The sequence below is a fragment of the Meles meles genome, chromosome 4, assembly GCF_922984935.1.
Source record: "Meles meles chromosome 4, mMelMel3.1 paternal haplotype, whole genome shotgun sequence".
Lineage (NCBI taxonomy): Eukaryota > Metazoa > Chordata > Mammalia > Carnivora > Mustelidae > Meles > Meles meles.
Genome location: NC_060069.1, coordinates 135099568 through 135114635, shown reverse-complemented (window position 1 = coordinate 135114635; position 15068 = coordinate 135099568). Strand labels below are relative to the sequence as shown.

The following is a 15068-nucleotide window of genomic DNA, read 5'->3' as shown; positions in this document are numbered from 1 at the left end:
GAGTGGAGAGAGAGCGCTTTCAAAGGCACGGAAACAGGAAAGTACCAGAGTTCAGTAACAGCACAAAGACTTAAGTCCTAGAGAAGCTGTTGCCAGCTTGTTCAGAAGGCAATGAAGTTGTGATTCTTGATTTCCTTTGTGAACATCAGTGTCTGTGCAGAACACCATGAAATATTGATGCATTTTATTCACATACTTGCCGTAGTGCATTTTTCATGAAGGAATATAAAACATGGATGACATACTAATGGTACATCTGTGCATTTAAGCCTGGCCATAGGCTTTCTTGTTTTTCTATTAATAACGCTTTGGTAATAGCTTCGGTCATGCCTTGGGATTTGAACTATTTCAGAAACCAGGGAAGTCAGAAACTTTTAAATGACCTTTTGTTCCCTTTTCAGAATTGAAAGGGACTGTTTGTTCACTGTAGAAAATGTGTCAAACAGTAAAAAAGGAGAAGCATATATAATTTTATCATTCAGGGATGTGCACATTTACTATTTGGTCTACGTCTTTGTCTCCTCCTCTTCCTCTACATCCTCATTTCCTTCCTCTTTCTTCTCGTACACACCCCTGTGCATTATTTTTTTCACTTGGCAAAATTAGGATCTTATCCTGATTTTTATACCAAATCCTACTGTAATCAGTTTTTATGTCACTAAAAATTACCCACACATTATAACATGATGCCAAATATATTAGTACATCAATGTAGGAATTTAAACAGGAGGTATCAATTTTGGACATTCTAGTTAGAATGATTCCCTCAGAGGATGAGTAATGGAGATATGAGAGTGACACAAGTCCAGAGAGGTGGCTGTCGTAATGATTTCTGTGAGAGATGATGGAGGCCTGGACGAAATTATTTATCTATCTATTTATTTATTTATTTTTTAGGGTTTAGAATAGATGAGTTTTTATGATTAATTAAATATGTGAAAGTGAAGAAAAGAAACAAGTTTTGAGGCAAACATTTAAATTATGGTGCCATTTACTGAGCTAGGTCATGGAGAGGAACCAATTTAATCATTCAGTATAATATCTTGAAAGCTTCTATAGGCCAGTAACTGTACTAGAAATTAGGGATACAGTTCTGGACAGATTAGAGTGCTGTCTTTACATAATTTCTGTCCATTGTAGCTAATAGACTTTACAAATACATAATACAAGTAAAATGATGATGTTCATCATTCCTCTATTCAAATAATTTTTAATGTGTATCTCCATTGAGCTAGGGACTGTGCAAAGTGCTGAGGATACTGTGATGAGAAAAATAGACATGGTCCTACCCTCATTAAAGTTACAGCTTAATGAAGGATATAACAGTAATCAAAAATAAATAAAAATGTATAAACAAAATATGAAGAATGTCTTGAAGCAAATTATAGTGTGTATGGAAACATGAAATAGGGGATAGTGAAGGCACTAAGTTTCTCTAAGGACATGTCATATTAGTTGACACCTAAATGATGAGCAGGAATTCATATGTTTTGCTATATTCAAGGCAGAAGGGTCAACAAACGCATAGATCCTGAAGTAGGAGGGAACATAGCCCATTTTAAGAACTGAAGGAATTTTATAATGTCTCAGGATGGAGGCAGGGAAAGCAAGAGAGATGTGAGAGAGTTAGAAAACCCCTCAATTTTGTAAGAACTAGAACTTACAGGGCATTTCTAGGATTCTGTTTTCCTCACTGGGAAAATGAAAACCACTGAAGTGTTTTAGTTGGGGCAGTCTGGTTGCAGCCGGGACTGGATCTTTATTTTGGAAAAACAATTCGGTCACAGTGGGTTTATGGGGAAAAGAGAGGTGGTTGTTGCAAGAGTATAGGCAAGGAACAGTGGTATCCTGTGTGCTTGCAGTGGAGATGGAAACTGAGGATGGATTCGAAGCAGACCCAGGATATTTCATAGGTATAATCAGTAGGAATTTATGATAGATAGGTGAATCTTCATTGTCTGGCTTGGGTAATTGGTGGTGGCACCATTTAAAATGATAAAGAAATTTGTAAGCTGTCGGGTTGTTTTTTTTCCCCTCTTAGATTTATTTATGTATTTATGAGAGAGAGAGGGAAAGCACAAGCAGGGAGAGCAGCAGTGGGAGGGAGAAGCAGGCTCCCCGCTGAGCTGGGAGCCCAATGTGGGACTTGATCCCAGGACCCTGGGATTGTGACCTGAGACAAAGGCAGATACTTAATCGACTGAACCACCACGACATCCTAAAGCTGTCGGGTTTTGTTTTGTTTTGTTTCTTGGTGGGGAGGATCATTGGGGAAGATGTCATTTAGATATGAACCCACTGAGCTGCAGACATCCTTGAGATATCCAAGTGGACATGGTGAATAACAGTAGATGTGTATGTCTGGATCTCAGCAGACAGAGTTCAGCTAGAGGCAGAGATCTGGTGATCCTGAACAAACAGTTGGTATTCGAAATCATTAAAGTGGGTGTGAACTTGTAGGGAAAATTAGCCTGTTCCCATCTGGATGTCTGACTTGGAAGTATCTCTGAGAAATCCAGATAAGGTCTTGGATAGAAATTAGAGGGTCACTGATGTTCTATTCCGTGAAAGAGGAGGTAATAACAGTGCCTGCAGGGAGCAGAGATGGGCTTTGAGGAGTGTGATGACAACCTTTTTTGGGGCCTAGTTGTTCTGAAGAATCAAGAGAGGAAAAGGTGGGAATAAACGTAAGATGGCACAAGAACTGGACACAGTCTTCATGTGTTCTACGTGTGTTGTTGCCTTTGTTCAACAAATCATTGTTGCCTTAAAGGAGGGAATTAATACAACAGGTGTTTTTTGGAGATTTATTTATTTGAGAGAGAGAGAGGGACATAATGCGAGCAGGGGGAGGGGCAAAGGGAGAGGGAGAAGAGAGAATCTTGGCAGACTCCATGCTGAGTGTGGAGCCCCACGTAGGGCTTGATCCTGCGACCCTGAGATCATGACCTGAACCGAAATCAAGAGTCAGAGGCATAACTGACTGAGCCACCAGGCGTCCCAGTACAATAGGTTTTTCTTTTTTAATTTCTTTCTCTCCTCTTGCTTTTTCTTCTCTTCTGTCTTCTTCCCTTGCTTCCCCCTTCCTCTCACTCTCCTTTTCTTTCCTCCTCCTCTTACTTCTGCTTCTTCTCCTCCATTTCCTTCTTCTTTGGAGTTCTCTTTGTAGTTAAACAGATCCATACTGATCTAACTGACTCCAGGCAATGCTCCTGGCACACAAAGATGAGCAATTTGAGTAGAGTGTTGAAGAACATTGACATGACTGTGTTTGCATTCTAGCTTTGCAGTCACTAGCTTAGGAAAGGCTCTTGCATGCTCTGATACTCAGTTTTCTCATCTGTTATGGCAATACTAAAAGTACCTAATAAAGGGAGTTGTTAAGATAAGGTCAAGTATGTCAAACTTTATTACAGTTCTGGGTGCACTGTAAATGCTCAGAAAAATATACTTATTTAATTCTACCTTTATTTTTTTCCTTTTGAATCTGAAGCTTTTATAATTATTCCTTTAATTCACAAATACTTGGTAAAATGTCACAGAAGAATGAAAAATTATTATTTGAGTATCCAACCCACTCAGGGAACTCTGATAGTTGTTAAGGTGTCTAAACAAAGAAGCATAAGGGAACTTCTTGAATCTTAAACGTACAATCTAGACACCAAGTCAGAAAGATAAGATGTCCCATTGTTTTCTCAGAAAGTATCCCCAAATAATTTTGTATGGAGGTATGTATATTTTTATTTTATTTTGTTTTAACTTATTTTAAATTAGTTTTTTAAATGTTTATTTTATTTAAATTCAATTAATTAATTTAATTAATTAATCAGTGTATTACTAGTTTCAGAAGTAGAGTTCAGTGATTCATCAGTTGCGTATAACACCCAGTGCTCATTACATCATGTGCCCTCCTTAATGCCCATCACCCAATTACCCCATCCTCCTACTACCTACCCTGAGCAACCCTCAGTTTGTTTCCAGTAGTTAAGAGTCTCTATGGTTTATCTCCCTCTATGATTTTGTCTTATTTTATTTTCCCCCTCCTTTCCCCGATGATCCTTTGTTTTGTTTCTTAAATTCCACATATGAGTGAGATCATATAATAATTGTCTTTCTGCGATAGACTTATTTCTTAGCATAGAACCCTCTAGTTCTGTCTGTGTCATTGCAAAAGGTCAGATTTAATTTTTTAATGGCTTATTTTGTGTGTGTGTGTGTGTGTGTGTGTGTGTGTATACACACACATATCATATCACATCTTTATCCATTCATCTGTTGATAGACATCTGGGCTTTTTCCATAGTTTGGCTGTTGTGGACATTGCTGCTGCTATAAACATTGGCGTGCTTCGGATCACTATGTTTGTATCTTTTGGGTAAATACCTAGTAGTGCAATCGCCAAGTCATATTTTAAATTATTCTATCAAAAACTTTCACAAATACTGTTTGGCCTTTTTCCTTTAAATTATTCTATCTTGCATTGTTAACATGACATTGACTATAGAATTAAATTATATTTTATTGATATGCTGAACATATTAAATTCTCTTTAGGGAGAACACATCATTTAATGATCTCCAAGAAATCAAGATTCTTGCTCAATTTTTAAATGATGTTGTAAATATTTCAAGTATGAGTTTGACATATTCTCAGGACACAAATTTGCAATGTCTCCCAGTTGGTTACAACATCCAACGTATCATGTTACAATCACTTACGCATCCAGAAAGGTAAGAAAACTAAATTTTGATTCCTTTGTATATTCCTTTAACCCACTGAGCCACCCAGGCACCTCTCATTGTATAATCTTTTAAGCTTGAAAATATTGGTATGCTAAGAAATGTTTTAAAAGTTTATATATTCAGGGGCGCCTGGGTGGCTCAGTGGGTTGAGCCTCTGCCTTCGGCTCGGGTCATGATCCCAGGGTCCTGGGATCCAGCCCTGCATCAGGCTCTCTGCTCAGAGGGGAGCCTTTTCCCCCTCTGTCTCTGCCTGCCTCTCTGCCAACTTGTGATCTCTCTCTCTCTCTCTGTCAAATAAATAAATAAAATCTTAAAAAAAAAGTTTACATATTCAAATATCTGTTTATTGTGTATTTCAGGTTATATTTCACATAAATATTAGAATATCTAAAAGGTACAAAGTACACTTTTTTAAAAGTGAAAATTAGTTTGAATGAAACTCAGTTTGGAGTCACATTACCTAAGCAAAGAAAAAACACAATCGCAGTCGTTGCACTAGACACAATAAAAATGAAAAAAAAAAAAAAGAGAGAGACAGATGTCTTCCTTCAGAAGTTGATCAATAATTTCTTATGTATACATATATATTTACAGAGTGGTTGAGATTCCTTTATACAATTTTTGCCTGGGGCTCAATGGCTAAAAACTGCATAAGGAGGTATATGTCATAGAAGATAGAAGTCATCATGACTTTCAATGATTTTTTTCTTTGTCTTAAATTTATTTTTATTTGGGAAGAGAAAAAAAGTCTATTTTCATCTGTTGTATCTAAGATTCTATATATCACTGGAAATTCAACCCTAAGAGTATATTGGCAGAAGTGAAGCTCTAGCATATATACAGTAACAGCATGAGGAAAATCTGACTCTGTACCTTAATTTTACGATCAGATGTCTTGGTTTGTCTGTTATATCACAAATATCTCCATTCCATATCATGACTAGATTTTTTTTTTGAAGATGATAGAATTCAGCAGTATTTATATGTCTATTTAATATGCTTTTCTTAGTTCTGTGTTCTCATAACTGAAGAGGTTTTCCTATTATCCTTGTCCCCGTGATATTGATGTATGTGTTCACCATGGCAGAATTCATATTCCCATACAAACACCTCTGTGAAAGCACTAAGAACCACTAAGACCTCTTTAATGAGTTGACCATCTGTCTATTTGGATATGTGACATGTGATTTATTCCAATCACGAGAGTCAACTGAGAGCCAATAGTCACGGGTTTGCGGATTGCTAGAAATCACTGTTTTTCGGTTCACCACAGAGCTTTCTTTTTATTTCTCTTTATGTTTCTGTATTTATATATTTGATTCCTTAATTACCTTTCTATGAATGTTGCCCATACTAAATAAGAGTTTTTAGAGAATAAGATTAATAAATGATAAGAATATGCATTTAGATGAGATCTCTATCAAAAGAGGAGAATTGGGGGGAGGGTGCACCTGGGTGGCGCAGTCGCTAAGCATCTGCGTTTGGCTCAGGTCATGATCCCAGGGTCCTGGAATTGAGCCCTACATCGGGCTCCCTGCTCAGCAGGGGAGCCTGCTTCTCCCTCTCCCTCTGCCCCTGCTCATGTTCTCTCTCTCTCACTCACTCTCAAGTAAATAAATAAAATCTTAAAAAAGAAGAAGATGATGATGATGATGATAATGGTCCCTGGCTTAGCTACATTCAAAGGACCAAGTGCATTTCTGTGCTAGTTCTTGGCTTTGCCATTCACATTGCTTTATCCGCAGTCTTTATAATACCAACTTGGCTGCTGCTTGATTCCAAATTCAAATCCCATGAGGATGGGTGGGAAAAGAGTTTTTATTGTCTCTTGGCACGTCACTGACTTTGACTGGGCAAGTACATACCTTTGAACCTCACTGTGGTCAGGGAAGTAGATTCTTCTGATTGGCCAGGAACGTAAGTCCTTTGATTTATGCTTACTCTGTGACAAGATGGGATCAAATTCAATCAGAGGTTATACACTGAGAGTAGGATGAAGAATGTTAAAAGTAGTATTACCGGAGGAGATAATATGACCTCTAAGGTGAAAAAAATAACAGGACACTACAGAAAGGCTGAAAATATTTTGATAAAACAGGCAAAACATTAATTAAAAGTGGATTGGCTTATAATTTATCTTACTGTAGTTATATATTGATTTAACAACAACAAAAAACCTCAATATAATTTTGATTAGCTGATGCAGTTAACCTGTGAATGAAAGCAATAAATGAATAGCTAAGCTGGGTCACTCAAATTCAGATATTTCGAGATCTGAATACTTCAAACGATTTGGGGGTAAGTTAGGTTTTTGAAGTGGTTCTATGTATTGTTCTGGATAGCTGTAATGTAGCATTTTGCTTGATAAGACAACTCGAGATTGAACATTGTAGTAACTCCTCAAATAATTTACTCCAATATATCATGGAGTATTGATGTATAACTTTAGACACGTTGTCCTTTTCTTTTTTTTTAAGATTTTATTTATTTATTTGACAGACAGAGATCACAAGTAGGCAGAGAGGCAGGCAGAGAGAAAGGGGGAAGCAGGCTCCCTGCTGAGCAGAAAGCCCCATGTGGGGCTCGATCCCAGGACCCTGAGATCATGACCTGAGCTGAAGGCAGCGGCTTACCCCACTGAGCCACCCAGGCACCCAGACACGTTGTCCCTTTTCAAATTAGTTAAATATTTGAATCAGTGATTTTATAGCTTTGTCCTGAATACCTTACTTACTTCCTGTTAAATTCCCTAGTTATTTGGCGTTGCGTTTAGTTGAATAGTTTCAACATTTAGTAAGCCGTTTTCAAGATGAATAATAGTGGTTAAGTGTCTTAAGATTTACCGCATCCCAGACACTGCTTTTGCAACCTTTGCGACACTTCTCTGAGCTAAGTATTTTCTTTTTATTAGTGAGGGAACAGAAACTGAGAGGCTTCCTAGAACATGTCTGAGGTTGCTCAGCTGAGAAGTGCCTTTGCAATGATTTGAAGCCAGACTTTTCGTGGGTTTTGATGTTGTTGTTTTCTTTTCTTCTAGTTGCTGTTATTTTGATAGGAATAAACATTTTTTCCACTAATTAATATAGTGATTTATTCCCGTTGTGGAGTATTTGGAAAATTTAATTCAAATGTAATGCTACAAGCAGGAGCTATCACTGTTAATATTTTGGCAGGCTTACTTATCATCACACGGGTGACAAGTGAATCGTGAATCTCATTATTTACATTAAATGACAAGCCAGCTTTCTGTGCAGAATCATGCAGTTTGAGCTGTGGGCATCATGGTTCGCATAGATAACGAGGTGAACGTAATGTACTTGGAGCTGTGCAATACCGTGGACCTGATTAGAAGCATTTTTTCCTTCCAAAATATAAATTAATGGCAGCCATTATATTCCATCTTTTGTGGGGGTATTCAAATTAGTCTTTTCTTTATTGTTAGGCATTTTGGTGCTTTTTCTTCACCCCAATGCTTGCTTTATCATGAATATCGACTCTTGATGCACAGAAAACTATCTGCATGGTAAACAGTTTCCTTGTTCTATATTTATAGAAGGAACATCAAGGAGGAGGAATATTTTCAAACCTTCCACCCCAGCACTCAATGTTCACACTTTGGTATAGGTTGGTGGTGAGTCTACAGACACTGGTTGCTTTCTCCTTTTTAAGTCCCTTATTACAAGGGGAAGGGAAAGGGGGAAAAAGCAGACAGATGTGTCCGCTATTATATGTGACTTCCTGTCCTCTTAATCATTTTTGCATAGACAGCTATTGTACCCAATTTACTCATTGGTTAATAGGTCAAAAAAATAGGGTAAAGTAATTGGAATATGCTATAGAGGAAAAATAAGCATGCATGTAATTTCAATTTTTTTTTCATTTTATTTATTTTTTTCAGCATAACAGTATTCATTGTTTTTGCACAACACCCAGTGCTCCATGCAAAACGTGCCCTCCCTATTACCCACCACCTGTTCCCCCAACCTCCCACCCCTGACCCTTCAAAACCCTCAGGTTGTTTTTCAGAGTCCATAGTCTCTTATGGTTCGCCTCCCCTCCCCAATGTCCATAGCCCCCTCTCCCTCTCCCAATCCCACCTCCCCCCAGCTACCCCCAGTTTGTTTTGTGAGATTAAGAGTCATTTATGGTTTGTCTCCCTCCCAATCCCATCTTGTTTCATTTATTCTCCTCCTATCCCCCTACCCCCCCATGTTGCTTCTCCATGTCCTCATATCAGGGAGATCATATGATAGTTGTCTTTCTCCGATTGACTTATTTCACTAAGCATGATACCCTCTATTCCATCCACGTCGTCGCAAATGGCAAGATTTCATTTCTTTTGATGGCTGCATAGTATTCCATTGTGTATATATACCACCTCTTCTTTATCCGTTCATCTGTTGATGGACATCTAGGTTCTTTCCATAGTTTGGCTATTGTAGACATTGCTGCTATAAACATTCGGGTGCACGTGCCCCTTCGGATCACTATGTTTGTATCTTTAGGGTAAATACCCAGTAGTGCAATTGCTGGGTCATAGGGTAGTTCTATTTTCAACATTTTGAGGAACCTCCATGCTGTTTTCCAGAGTGATTGCACCAGCTTGCATTCCCACCAACAGTGGAGGAGGGTTCCCCTTTCTCCGCATCCTCGCCAGCATCTGTCATTTCCTGACTTGTTAATTTTAGCCATTCTGACTGGTGTGAGGTGGTATCTCATTGTGGTTTTGATTTGTATTTCCCTGATGCCGAGTGATGTGGAGCACTTTTTCATGTGTCTGTTGGCCATCTGGATGTCTTCTTTGCAGAAATGTCTGTTCATGTCCTCTGCCCATTTCTTGATTGGATTGTTTGTTCTTTGGGTGTTGAGTTTGCTAAGTTCCTTATAGATTTTGGATACTAGCCCTTTATCTGATATGTCGTTTGCAAATATCTTCTCCCATTCTGTCAGTTGTCTTTTGGTTTTGTTAACTGTTTCCTTTGCTGTGCAAAAGCTTTTGATCTTGATGAAATCCCAATAGTTCATTTTTTGCCCTTGCTTCCCTTGCCTTTGCCGTTGTTCCTAGGAAGATGTTGCTATGGCTGAGGTTGAAGAGGTTGCTGCCTGCATTCTCCTCAAGGATTTTGATGGATTCCTTTCTCACATTGAGGTCCTTCATCCATTTGGAGTCTATTTTCTTGTGTGTTGTAAGGAAGTGGTCCAATTTCATTTTTCTGCATGTGGCTGTCCAATTTTCCCAGCACCATTTATTGAAGAGGCTGTCTTTTTTCCATTGGACATTCTTTCCTGCTTTGTCAAAGATTAGTTGACCATAGAGTTGAGGGTCTATTTCTGGGCTCTCTATTCTGTTCCATTGATCTATGTGTCTGTTTTTGTGCCAGTACCATGTTGTAATTTCAATTTTTATGTAAAATCTTAACAGTGGATAAGCAATGAACATTTACTAAATTTATAAAATTTAGATGCAGTTGTTTCTACTCAGGGCCGGGGGCGGGGTGGGGAACCAACAATACATTTTGTGGGTGGTTAGAAAACTCAACATTCCCTCCTGGCTGGGGATGCTAACAGATGCTTGGATGAAATGTATGCTTTAAGTTTAATTACCTAGATAATTACCGTAACCGTTTAGCTGCTTTTCCCATTTAGATCTGTCCGCACAGATAATGTGCAATTAATGAGAATTAGCGCTGCCAAATTATTGGGAATGTGAGTTTTAAAAATGTGATGCCTTATGGTCTAGATAAGCTGTGTATGCAGTCAACAGTAATGATCTCTGTATAATAAACTCTGATGCTACAGCAAAATTCCCCTTCGGGGCATTTCCAGTAGAGTGGGGCCTTTGAATTAGGGACTGAGAGGAATATATATTCACAGTGCAGGAGACCTGGGATGACTTCCTGAGAGAAGTTGGACTAAAGCTACTTTTTGAAACTTGAGTGAACGGTAAAATGTACTCTTTTTGGTATATGGTTCTATGAGTTTGGATACATTCATGGAGTCATGTAATGACCATCACGTTCAAGATACAGGACGTTCCCATGAATGACAAAAACTGTCTTGGGCTAACCCCCTGCTTTTCTTTCTTTTTTTTTAAGATTTTATTTATTTGACATGCAGAGAGAGAAATCACAAGTAAGCAGAGAGGCAGGCAGAGAGAAAGAGGGGGAAGCAGGCTCTCTGCTGAGCAGAGAGCCCGATGCGGGTCTAGATCCCAGGACCCTGAGATCAAGACCTGAGCCAAAGGCAGAGGCTTAAACCACTGAGCCACCCAGGTGCCCATAACCCCCTTCCTGGTCCCTGGCAACCACTGTCTCTAGTTTTGCCTTTTCCAGAACGTTATGTAAAAAGGAATCATGACAGCGTGTACCTTTTTGAGTGTGGCTTTTTCCACTTAGCTTCGTACATTCAAACTTCATGCATTTTGTTGCTTCTACCAATGGAATGCTATTGATGAATAGTGTTCCATTGTATGTATATACCAAAGTTCGTTTATTCACTCACCAGTTTGAAGACATATGGTTTGTTCACAGTTTTTGATAGCTATCTGTGGATAAAGCCAACATAAATATTTGCGTGTAGGTTTTCATGTGAACATAAGTTTTCATTTCTCTTGGATAAATACCTAGAAGTGAAATGGCTGGGTCATACTGGAAGTGTATGTTTAACTTCAGAGGAAACTGCCAGACTGTTTTCCAAAGTGACTGTACATTTTGCATTCCCACTGGCACTTAGCAGAGTTCCATTGCTTCTCCTGCATCATCAAAGACTGCACCTTCCCCAATGTTTTTGTTGTTTGGTTTTTATTTTCCCCAAACTAATAGGTGTTTAGACATTGTGCTTTTATTTTATTTTTTTTCTTTTATTTCTTTTATTTTTAAAAGATTTTTATTTATTTATCTGACAGATAGAGATCACAAATAGGCAGAGTAGCAGGCAGAGGGAGAGGGAGAAGCAGGCTCTCCACTGAGCAGGGAGCCCGATGCGGGCTTGATCCCAGGACCCTGGGATCATGACCTGAGCCGAGGGCAGTCGCTTAACCAACTGAGCCACCCAGGCGCCCTTAAGTAACTTTTAAAAAACAGTATTATAAGCTTGGATGTGGTGATATATCATACAAAAGCCCTGGGGCATTTTTTCAAATAGGTTTATATATGTCTTATTATTTGGAACAATTCATGGATTAAAATAAAAGAATTATGTTTGAATTTTGGAGTGTTTTGTCACAGGTTTCTTTTATTATTTTAGATACTTTATCAAAGTAATATATTCATTTCACTGGTTTGTGTAAGTGAAGCATTAGAAATGCAATATTCTGTGCCCTTTTGAAATTAAAAAAAACAATAATCTTTGCATGGTAGTTGAACATGAAAACACAGTATTCTTTTAAATTATACTTCATAAAAAATTTTTTTTATTTCTTTTCAGCGTAACAGTATTCATTGTTTTTGCACCACACCCAGTGCTCCATGCAACACGTGCCCTCCCTAATACCCACCAAGAAATTAAAAATAGAGCTTCCCTATGACCCTGCAGTTGCACTACTGGGTATTTACCCCAAAGATACAGATGTAGTGAAAAGAAGGGCCATCTGTACCCCAATGTTTATAGCAGCAATGGCCACGGTCGCCAAACTGTGGAAAGAACTTCATAAAACTTTTTATGGGTTGCTGAGAAGGAACTATAGAATAACATAACATAGGACTAATGATGTCAAACTTAGAGCCATGGCAGAGGTAGTAGATAGGTTTTTCTCAATGTAAAAATCAAGAAAATTAATTTTTCTCACACATTTTGGTGAAAGTGAACTTTGGGTACGCATTGTAAACCTGCCTAAACTGTCTTGTAATGCTTGTAAAGACTTTGTAAAATATGGAATATTTAATTATATTTAATTCAAAAATATGCATTTATTATATTACTGATTGAACATATCTTAATGGAAATGGGGTTGTGAGCTTTTCTTGTGGAAAAAAAATAAAATCATACTCACCTTGATGTTATATTGTAAATATGTGAATACGATGATTAAGGCTGAGGTAATTTACCTAATATGAAGTCTAATGACACTTGTCCTACTGTGACAACTGAAAAATGAGGCAGATCAGGAAGATCCAGAACACTGAAGGCACATTCAGTGATTAAGAGATATAGCAGGATAGATAAAGAATTGACATAAGTATATATACATTTGTTTGGAAAAGTGGTGAATCATTCCCACACTTTTTTTTTTTTTAAAGATTTTATTCATTTATTTGGCAGAGAGAGATCACAAGTAGGCAGAGAGGCAGGCAGAGAGAGAGAGAGAGAGAGAGAGAGAGAGGGAAGCAGGCTCCCTGCTGAGCAGAGAGCCCGATGCGGGACTCGATCCCAGGACCCTGAGATCATGACCTGAGCCGAAGGCAGTGGCTTAACCCACTGAGCCACCCAGGCGCCCCTTTTCCCACACTTCTTAATAAAGAAAGAAGGTTGATGATCTTTGATAACAAAAAGCTAATTTTGCTGACACCTAAATCTCTTACAAGATTGAAGTATTACTATTTTACACTTATTACAGTATTAAAATTCAAACTTCAAGATGCCCTATTCTTTTTTATTAACATATTTTTTACTCCTTTTTTATTTTTATTTTTTCTTACTTTTTAACTAACATATAAGATGCTTTTACTATTTCAAATGGAAGATACCATACTATTCTGTATCTGTGTTTATAATAAATGAATGTCTATATTTTATTACTTTTAAACACATTAGCAAATGTAGAAAATTGAGTTATTTAAAAATTGAATAACTTAACCTAAAAATGCTGTAGAATATTTAAAAAACTTGTCCGATGATGTCCTAACCAAGCTAGAAGGAGCCTGGGAACAATGTACATCTTGAACTAGAGCAATGTATTTGTCAAGTAAAGGGGAGCCGTCAGCACCGGTGCAGCTGAATTGCCCCTTTTCCTTGACTAAGTTGCTGTTGCTCACATAGGAAATTCCCTATTTATTTCCTATTTATTTCAACCATTTTTTTTCTTTAGCTCCTTTCCTGAACTTTAACCAATCTTTTCTTATCCTACTTGATTACCTTTTTAAGGATTTTAAGAAGGTTTTTAAGATTCTTTGAAAGACATTAATGGGAAGATAAAAACTAGACAAGATGCTCGATTCTTCATAGTGACTTGACTTTTCAGAAGTCTTCAAACGCTAAATACAAAATCTCTCCAAGATAAAGAATTCTTTACTGGTTATCATCTCCACTTTAGTAGGTGGAAAAGAGGACTGATTAGATTATTAGAAAATCTGTGTATGCAATTAAGCCCCATTCTTTAATGATGCCTGTCGTGATAGAAAAAATGGCCCAGCCACTAAGTGTTGAGTTCAGGCTTCAGCTATTTCAGTGTCCAAAAATGTCTTCCATATAAAGTAAATACCTCAATGACGCATAAAGGAGAGCAGAAATTGAAACACGGAGAGTTTTTTCTTTCTCCTAAATATTGTGTCTTACTTCATCTCTGTATAGCGAAATGAGATGGAATGGAAACGAGGCCATAGGTTTGTCCCTGCATTTGGAAAACTAATCAATCTCAGGTATTGAATATCCTATTGTTTATGACGAAAAAATATAAACTTTGCCACTTTTTACTAATAATTATTTTTTTCTCTCTCTTTTTCTCTTTCCATAGACCACCACTTTGCAAATACAATTTTGTACTTAATGAAAATGTGGAAGTATTTCTCAATCTACGCACATGCACATCAAAAGAAATATAAAATGCTTTCTTCTGTCAAATATAAAAACTTGTTTGTGAATTAAAGAACTTGCAAATGGGATCAATGCATTCTTTTAGATCAGTCTGGGATTCAGATATTTCTACTTCCTGAAAAAAATTTTAAAATAAAAAATATAGAAAACTATTAAAGTGCATATAATAAAACATTCTGAATACATTCTTTTTTTTTTTTTTTAAAGATTTTATCTATTTTATTTTAGAGAGGTTTAGCACAAGCAGGGGGAGGGGTTGAGGAGGGGCAAGCCGACTCGTACTGAGTGCAGAGCCCAGGCTTGATCCCATAACCCTGAGCCATGACCTGAGCCAAAATCAAGTCAGATGATCAACCAGCTAGGCCACTCAGGTGCCTCACGTTCTGAATGTATTCCAAAAGCTGTTTGTTGCTGTTTACCTCAAATGTTTGTCATTGAGTATTTCCTGTAATTGCTTATTATTAACAGATACTACGTTTTTAGACAAAAAGAGAAACGTGTTGCTTCAGTACTGTCTAAATAGTATCATTCTCTACATCTCAGACTGCAGTAGTAAAATAAGTGAATATAGATATT

The 15068-nt window shown here is 37.6% G+C and overlaps 1 protein-coding gene across 1 annotated transcript in view; it reads left to right on the top strand.

The window, feature by feature from the left end:
* LIPI (lipase I) overlaps nucleotides 1-14500 on the top strand; it is a 48216-nt gene extending 33716 nt beyond the window's left edge. Inside the window, exons 8-9 of the mRNA XM_046003692.1 lie at nucleotides 4554-4730; nucleotides 14413-14500. Of these exons, the coding sequence (XP_045859648.1) occupies nucleotides 4554-4730; nucleotides 14413-14500 (265 nt within the window). The remainder of the gene's footprint in view (nucleotides 1-4553; nucleotides 4731-14412) is intronic.
* The last annotated feature ends 568 nt before the right edge of the window (nucleotides 14501-15068 follow it).